Raw genomic sequence first — 8033 nt, 5'->3', positions numbered from 1 at the left:
CTGGATTGTAGACGCCAGGCTTCTGGCACTGCTGACAGGTGGCAGGTAAGAGTGTCTGCGTGTGCTCTAACTGCTTACAGGTGCCTTGTTTAGGGACAGTGGAGGACCCACTCCAACATTTGTTCTCAGACCTGTGAGGATTCTCCAGGCAGCCTAGCAGCAGTGAAGCCTCTTGACCGAGACTGGGACAGGCATTCTATAGAACTACTCCACCTCCTCCCCCTGAGAAGGGCACGAGCCTTGTGCACTAGCTCATGCTCATTCCAAAGGCAACAGCAGACAAGGCCAGAGGAAGGTGTTACCAGCTGGGCTTGACATCATCACTCATGTACACACACACACACACACACACACACACACACTCAGGATGTCTAGATGGTTCAGCTGAGTCTGAGTTCTGGTTAAGGTTTAGAAGACAGCCCACAGTGGGGGAGACAGCCAAAAAAGGCACAGGAATGACTCTAGTGGGATAAAGGAGACAAGACCACTGGCTGCAGGCGGCTGGAATTACAGGCCCCCACCGTGCTCCCTGCTGGTCTTAAGTTCATCTTCACCCCACCACCAAGGCACCAGAGCAACGCAGCATCTGCAGCAGGTCCTGATTGTAAAAGGGCGTTTTTTTTGTGTATAGCACACAATTAGGCTGAGCTGCTACTGTCAGAGAAAGGCTACCAGGTCAAGTCAAAAACACCAATGTTTAAGTAAGGAACAAACCCCTGACATCAGAGGAACAGGGTGCTGGTGAGCAGCTCCTGAACACAGTCTGGTTGTAACCAGCGGCTGCTGGAACTGGGTCATCAGGATGACCACAGCAACACAACCCTCACAGTCTGTCCTTGAGGCGGGCCTGGGCGGATGGTCAGGGCAGAACACCCACATGTGGCTCAGACCGCGGGCGTTCCCACCGGCCAGCCCGAGGGTTTCGCAGACGAGGCCAGCAGGGTTACGCGTGGAATGTCACTGCGTCCTAGGACACGGTTAGGCTAGGCTTCTTCAGCGGAAGTCTGGGCCACTGCAGCAATCTCAGGATAACGCTGCTCTGCGGACCCTGGGAGTCGAGCATTCCCAGACTTCTCAGGAGCTGGCTCATGCTTTCTCCTTGGATGTTCAATCTTTGGGCCACCTGGTACTATTTTGGGGAGTTGTGGAATTTGAAAATAAAAATAAGCCAAACTTTTGAACTGTAGTATAAATACATACACACATACATCTATATGACAAGGATAGCAAGGCACTCGACAAGATGACACGACTGGTCGGACGGCACGGCTCCACTCGGCCCTGCCCTGAGGTCTGACATGGGTGACTGCAGGCGTGGGTCAAGTCCCCTCCATCCCCACAGCACCAGAGGCTTCGGGCTGAACCTTTGTGGGACTCAGTTCCTACAGGTCAACACACTGACTCCTTGACTGCCCAAAAGAGAGAGTCTGGCATGGCATCTACCCTGCACAGACTGGCTCGAGTCCAGGTGCAGAGAGCATGGCTGCTCAGAGGTAGCCGGTTGTAGCCAGGCGGCTCCCTCACAACACCAACTATGTGAGAGAAAACAAATGTCTTCAGTCTCTGAAGCAAGTGCCCTGGAGAAACTGCCCTCCACAGAGCAGCCTTGATCTTGGGCTGCCATCGTCCTTGCCGGACACCAGTGTTCTCACCGTAGGTAATAGTCAATCGCAGCGGAGAAAGCAGCGAAACCTCCACAGCCGATGACCCCAGCCTTCAAGCCAGCTGTAAAGCAAACATAAATGACATTACCTGTGGTGAGAGACGCTGGGTCAAGCTGCACTCAGGAAGAGTCTGGGTACTTAGAGATGTAAAGAAGCTGGTGAACATGTTCTCAGTCGTTCAGCATAGCAGAGCTGGAAGACTTTAGTGAGGCTGTGCACACGAGCTGATCCAGTGTGCTTTTATCTAACTGTATGTTCATTTAAGTTTCTCATTCCAAAGAACTGCGATTTCTAGTCTCGTGAAAACAGCTCCTCACAGGCAGGAAAGTGGTTAACAGAACCAGCCCTTGGAATCAAGTGAAAGCATATGGCCTGTTACTCTGATTTGTTTATGGAATAAATTCCTGGGAAGGTGATCAAAGCAATCCCAGAGGGAGCTGAGCCTCTCAAAGGCCCTGACAAAGCTGAGAGATGGGAAGACCAAAGAAGTTACGCCATAAATCACAAATGGCTGTGTGAGGAGGAGAATCAGGTTTTAATGACAGAAAATCATCCTGCCTTTCAGAAAATGAGAAAACAGCCTTTTTGCTTTGGGTAAGTCTGGGCACAGCAGATGGAGAGTGGCCCAGTGATAGACACTGTTAGGGAAGTTAAATCACTGACGCCCTGCTCTGCACTCTTGATAGATACGCCAACAGGGAGAAGTGGCAGGGAACCAGTTTCTTGGTTGCTTACAGTAGATAATCCAACATTTCTAGGATACCTATATTTGGCTTTCAAAGGGTGAACATCTAAGAACCCTAAACTGCAAAAACATTACTGTGAGAACTTATATATAGAATTAAAATGACGACTGCACAGTATGAAGAAAGATGCCTGTTTGAAATGCGTGGAGCTGAAAGTTAAGCAGAGCTTGCTGTTTGGACAAACGGGCTTCCCAGGGCTGAATGGGGTCCAGCTATGCTTCTGTACTATCCTGCAGAGCAACACATTCCAGAGATTACTTATTATTATGAAGTTCTTCCCATATGTTCAATATGGGGACAGTTCTTTATTCTAAGATAGATATAGTTCTCCATGGGTTTCACCTGGGGCTATTTGTCCCCTAGCGTTTCTCATGATGTACTCTGCATATAACTTAAATAAGCAGGGTGACAATATACAGCCTGAAGTACTCCTTTTCCTATTTGGAACCAGTCTGTTGTTCCATGTTCAGTTCTAACTGTTGCTTCCTGACCTGCATACAGGTTTCTCAAGAGGTAGGTCAGATGGTCTGGTATGCCTGTTTCTTTCAGAATTTTTCACAGTTTATTGTGATCCACACAGTCAAAGGCTTTGGCATAGTCAATAAAGCAGAAATAGATGTTTTTCTGCAACTCTCTTGCTTTTTTGATGATCCAGCTAATGTTGGCAATTTGATCTCTGTTCCTCTGCCTTTTCTAAAGAAGATCCAACCAGTCCATCCTAAAGGAGATCAGCCCTGGGTGTTCATTGGAAGGACTGGTGTTGAAGCTGAAACTTCAATACTTTGGCCACCTCATGTGTAGAGTTGACTCACTGGAGAAGACCCTAATACTGGGAGGGATTGGGGGCGGGAGGAGGAGGGGACGACAGAAGATGAGACGGCTGGATGGCATCACTGACTCAATGGACATGGGTTTGGGTGGACTCCGGGAGTTGGTGATGGACAGGGGGTCCTGGCGTGCTGCGGTTCATAGGGTCACAAAGAGTTGGACACGACTGAGCGACTGAACTGACTGATTTGTCCCCCAAGGTACACTGGAAACACTTCTACTTGTCACCACTAGAGGGTGCTACTGGCATCTAGTGGGGAGAGGCCAGGAACAAAACTCCTCTGGGCCAGCAAACACTCCTCTGGTCCAAAATGTCATCAATGCCAAGGATCAGAAACCCTGATCTAGATACTAGAAGTTTCCAAAATTGAGTTAACACAGAAAATGTGATTTACTTGTCAGGAGAGGAGAATATCAAGTTCCACATATGCCTTGAGCTGTCATTGGAACACTCATGTGTTTGGAAATCTCAACTTCAGCATGTTGTCCAAGGCCACAAAGAAAAGCATGTGAGAACTGTTTACTAACCTCTGAAACCAATGGCTCCTCCAGTGATGCAGCCACTAATGACACTGTTCTTCCAATCTGATTTTCCCCGGTACTGTGGGTGGAGAAGAGCAGTTCAGAGCCAAAGAAACAAGCCAGACAAGGAAACTAAGGAAGAAAGACAGGGTTTCTAGCTGGCTAATTTAGTCCCTCCCCAAAGGAAACCTATCTTTTTTTCTTTCAAAAGTATAATTCCTAAAATTTGAACGTGTTCACAAATGCTTCCTGCACACAGTACCAAAGCACTGAGCCAAGTGTCACATTTGAGAAGTAATCAGAATCTCTTCTCAGGTTCCCCAGTAAGTCTTCTTTAAAATTATTAACCAGGAATTCTCTGGTGATCCAATCCTTAGGACCCCATGCTTGCTTCCACTGCAAGGGGCCCGGGTTCCACCCCTGGTTGGGGAACTAAGACACTACAAGCCACGAGGTGCAGCCAAAAGCAATAGTAAAAAAATAATTAGCCAACTTCTGGCCTATAAAAACAAAAAATAAGGCAAGCCCAAATCATAAATTCACAAGTGTACATTAGGGACTACTTAATGGAAACTGAATCTAGCGAGTATCGGACACCTCTGACCTGCTTTCTAGTAGCACTGGGTATTTCTCTTGAGAACTCACAGGATGGAAACAGGCAAGGCTTTCTCAGGAGGCAGGGACACTTACAGATTCTACCAAACATTCAGTGCAAGAAAACATGGCGCCCACAATGGCAAAATTTTTGGCATAGGACATTCCTCTCTGGCCCATGTCTTTAAGAACTTCTCTGGCCGTCGGCGTGCGGTAAGGATCCTTAGGGTCAAAGCCCACGTTGGTATCGATGCCAGCGGTGAACACCCCAAATGCACCTCCCAAGACAAATCCTAAAAATGAACAGAGATGAAGATTTCCTTGGCACGTTTTTCAGATGACTGTAATAGGGTCATACTCAAATTGCACCTTTTGGATGGCCGCCAGTGAAGAGGATACCCCGTCCCCTTCTTGCCTCAGAAACTCTCCACTGGCCTGGTTTCCACATTACAAAATCCAAGGTCGATCTAGTTGGCAGCTGCTTCTCTGACTCTTTTTGTATTTCTTCCTCCTTTCATTTTCTAACATTCTTCAAGATTCCATCTTTAACCTCTTTCTCTCTCTACACTCTCACACGTAAACCCTCAAGTTCAGGTATCAACTTTGCAAATCACTCCCTTGACAATGGTGACATTCATAAAAGTCATTTGGTAAGTACCATATACCAATCATTGACACTTAACTGTCCCAGCCTTACTTATTCCTTGCAGTAATCCTGTGAGGTAGATACCATTTTCCATTCCTTTCTGTAGTCGAAGAAACTGAGGCTCAGAGAGGTAAACTAACTTCCCTAGGGTCACAAAGTTCCCAAATGGCAAATGCCACGCTGTGGTCCACAGCTGACCTTCCTGAGCCTGCTGGACATTTCTACATGGATGTCCTCTCGCCACCTCAAGGTCAGTATGTGTTCAACGAAATCATGGACACCTCCCCTCCAGACCTCCCAGCTCACGGCTCCTGTTCTTCAGTCACTCCCGCGCCAAACTTCAGGCGCACTTAAGGCTGTTCCTCTGCTCCCTCCTGTGACACTAAGTCCACAATTATCATCCAGCCTAGGGCCTTCATCACTTCCACCCTGGAGCCCTACAAAGACTCACTCATTATTTCAATAAGATATGTAAGAGATCTAGGGTAGAACACAATGATGAACAAAGACCCAGTCCATGTCTCACTGAGCTTCAGTCTAGCAAATTCCCTATATGGTCTCCCTGCCTACTGACTTTCCTTCCCTTTGCACACTCCACCATGAGTCATCAAGCTCTTGGTAACTCTAAAAACCCATCAATGACTGCCCTAATGCCTACAGGCAAAAAGCTCAACCTGCACCACTCCACCCCAACTTGAAATGCCATTTCTCTTTGTCTACCCTCATTCTCTTAATCCTTCAAGACACAGGCTCCAGTCTCACCTCTTGTGGCCTTCTCCCAAACAAAAAGATCTTTCTTCTTTCTGCTCAACTTCACGTTTCCACCTTCACTATATTCGTTTCTTAATTTCCTTTCATTTCAATGAGACTTCAACTCACCTGCAAATGTCAGCCTCTTAGCACACAGAAGGGACGCCTACATTCTCAAATCCTCAAAGGATTAAAAAACAAAACAAAAACATGCGAAGTCCAGACTTCTTTCCCCCTCGTTCCAGCTGTCTAGTCACACTGAGCTCACTGGCCTTTCTGTTTTTTCTAGCCTGAAGTCACTTCCGGCCAGACCTTTGCAAGTGCTGCGCCCCAGGTCTGCAGCACTGTCCTCCTTCTCAACACTCTCCTTTCTGTATATGTTAAAATATTAGCTTCATGAGAACAAGGCTCTTGTCTCTCATTCTCTTTCCACCGCTTGGCACGTGACAGCTGCTCAGTAATAATTTGCTGAAAAGTAATTATTTTATAGCGAACGAATGAATGAATGAATGAATGAAGTCAACCATTTTATAATCCCCAGGTCCCGACCCAGGACCGATTCTCTGATCGAATTTCCAGAGGCGAAAGCCAACCTCGGGGTCTAGGGAGGCGCTGCTCAAGTTCACTAACAGGCGGGGGTGGGTCAAGGTCGCGGCCCAGGGCCCCCTCGCCTCCTAGGTGCGTGGTCTTCTGAGCAGTGGACCCCGCTGCAGCCCAAGCCCTCAGCCTCCCAAGGGGCCCTTGGCCCCGCCTCACCTCCCACGCAGGCCAATGCAGCCTTGAAGGCACAGCTTTCCATCGCCCTCTCGATCATCTTCTGCTCCTCACTCTTGGCTGGACTCGGGATCCCGCCCAGGCTCCCAGGCTCCAGGAGCCGGGGCTGACGCTTGTCGCCCACCAAGTACTGCAGAAGAAGGCTGTACTGCAGCGGAGCTTCGGCGGAAGCCGCCGCCTCAGGTGCGGAGCCCCCAGCCTTGGGGGCGGTCGCTGCCATGACTGTGGCTGCCCAGGAAACCTGGCGTTCTTCTTCCCGCAGCAGATTCCACAAGCTTCCCGTCGGGCCTTGCGCGCCCAGCCACCGTGCCGCAACGGCAGATTCGCCACACCGAGCGAGCTCGAGGAAGCCGCGGAAGTCAAGTCCGTTCGTGCACACCCGGCGGAAGAGCTATCATGTTCTCCCCAAACCTCCTGTGAATACTGAGTCAAGCTTGTGAGTCATTCCTAACGACACTGACAAAAGATTTCGAATCACCAGACAGCGCCCTCTTCGCGGCTGCAGCGCGGGGCGTCCTGGAATTTGTAGTTCTGAGACACACCCCAGACATTTCCCAGGAAGCCCTGCGCGAGTACGCGCGTCTCCGCCACCTCTCGAGCTCCTGCCGGGCGGGAGGGCAGGAAGGCTGCAGCGTGCCGGGGCACCAGCAAGGGGTGCGCGCGCCTCGCCACTGTCTTTCCAGCCTAGAAATTCCCAGAGTGTGTTGTGAGATGCGGATGGGGTGAGGTGCTTTGCAAATTAACATGAAAACGTGATATGAATGTAAGGAATAAATGTTTTATTCAGTAATTGAGCCGTTGAGGGGAGAGAGAAGGGGCCAAAAAAAATGAGTGAAGTTTTAGACAAAAAAAGAAGAAAAAAAAAAAAAGGAAATCCCCTGGCTATCCACTGCTTGTTGCTGCTGCTAAGTCGCTTCAGTCGTGTCCGATTGTGCGACCCCATAGACAGCAGCCCACCAGGCTCCCCCGTCCCTGGGATTCTCCAGGCAAGAACACTGGAGTGGGTTGCCATTTCCTTCTCCAATGCATGAAAGTGAAAAGTGAAAGTGAAGTCGCTCAGTCATGTCTGACTCTTAGCAACCCCATGGACTGCAGCCCACCAGGCTCCTCCATCCATGGGATTTTCCAGGCAAGAGTACTGGAGTGGGGTGCCATTGCCTTCTCAGGACTCCGTGTTTCACTTCCCAGAGCCCTGGTTCCAGCCCTGATGGGGGAATTAAAAATCTCTCAAGCCGCGCAGCCAAAAAAAAATTAGTGAAGCTAGCCGAGTTTAAGCACGAGGTGGTTATGGCCAGATGAAGAGCGAGGGAGGCCGAGGCTGCTACTCCCTCCAGCCAGTTGTTGTCAGTGGAGTTGACGATGTGGCACTAGCATTGCGGTGAAAGCCACTTATATTATGCTGAATCAGCTGAAGTGTTTACTAGCTTGCAAACTCAGAACCTGGACGTTAACTGAGAGATAGCACCGTGTATGAACCCAGTAGTTTCTGTGGTACCAAAATGGATCCCA

The 8033-nt window shown here is 49.2% G+C and overlaps 1 protein-coding gene across 1 annotated transcript; it reads right to left on the bottom strand.

Annotated features, from left to right (window-relative positions):
* Positions 1-676: 676 nt before the first annotated feature.
* Positions 677-6889, bottom strand: TIMM22 (translocase of inner mitochondrial membrane 22). Its single transcript, XM_005888222.3, has 4 exons — positions 6507-6889; positions 4451-4647; positions 3767-3839; positions 677-1725 (listed from the first exon to the last, which is right to left on the bottom strand). The coding sequence occupies exons 1-4, from the start codon at positions 6742-6744 to the stop codon at positions 1649-1651; spliced, it is 585 nt and encodes a 194-aa protein (XP_005888284.1). The 5' UTR covers positions 6745-6889; the 3' UTR covers positions 677-1648.
* Between the last annotated feature and the right edge of the window lie 1144 nt (positions 6890-8033).

Source organism: Bos mutus, chromosome 19, assembly GCF_027580195.1.
Source record: "Bos mutus isolate GX-2022 chromosome 19, NWIPB_WYAK_1.1, whole genome shotgun sequence".
In the NCBI taxonomy this organism is placed as follows: domain Eukaryota; kingdom Metazoa; phylum Chordata; class Mammalia; order Artiodactyla; family Bovidae; genus Bos; species Bos mutus.
This window is presented reverse-complemented; position numbering and strand designations above follow the sequence as displayed.

Bases quoted from the DNA above. Each gene is read 5' to 3' on its own strand.
- TIMM22 (XM_005888222.3), bottom strand. From the start codon at position 6,744: ATGGCAGCGACCGCCCCCAAGGCTGGGGGCTCCGCACCTGAGGCGGCG. The intron at 4,648-6,506 runs GTGAGGCGGGGC...GTTCATTTTTAG, and splicing joins TGCATTGGCCTGCGTGGGAG to GATTTGTCTTGGGAGGTGCA. The intron at 3,840-4,450 runs GTAAGTGTCCCT...CTCCACCCACAG, and splicing joins CTGAATGTTTGGTAGAATCT to TACCGGGGAAAATCAGATTG.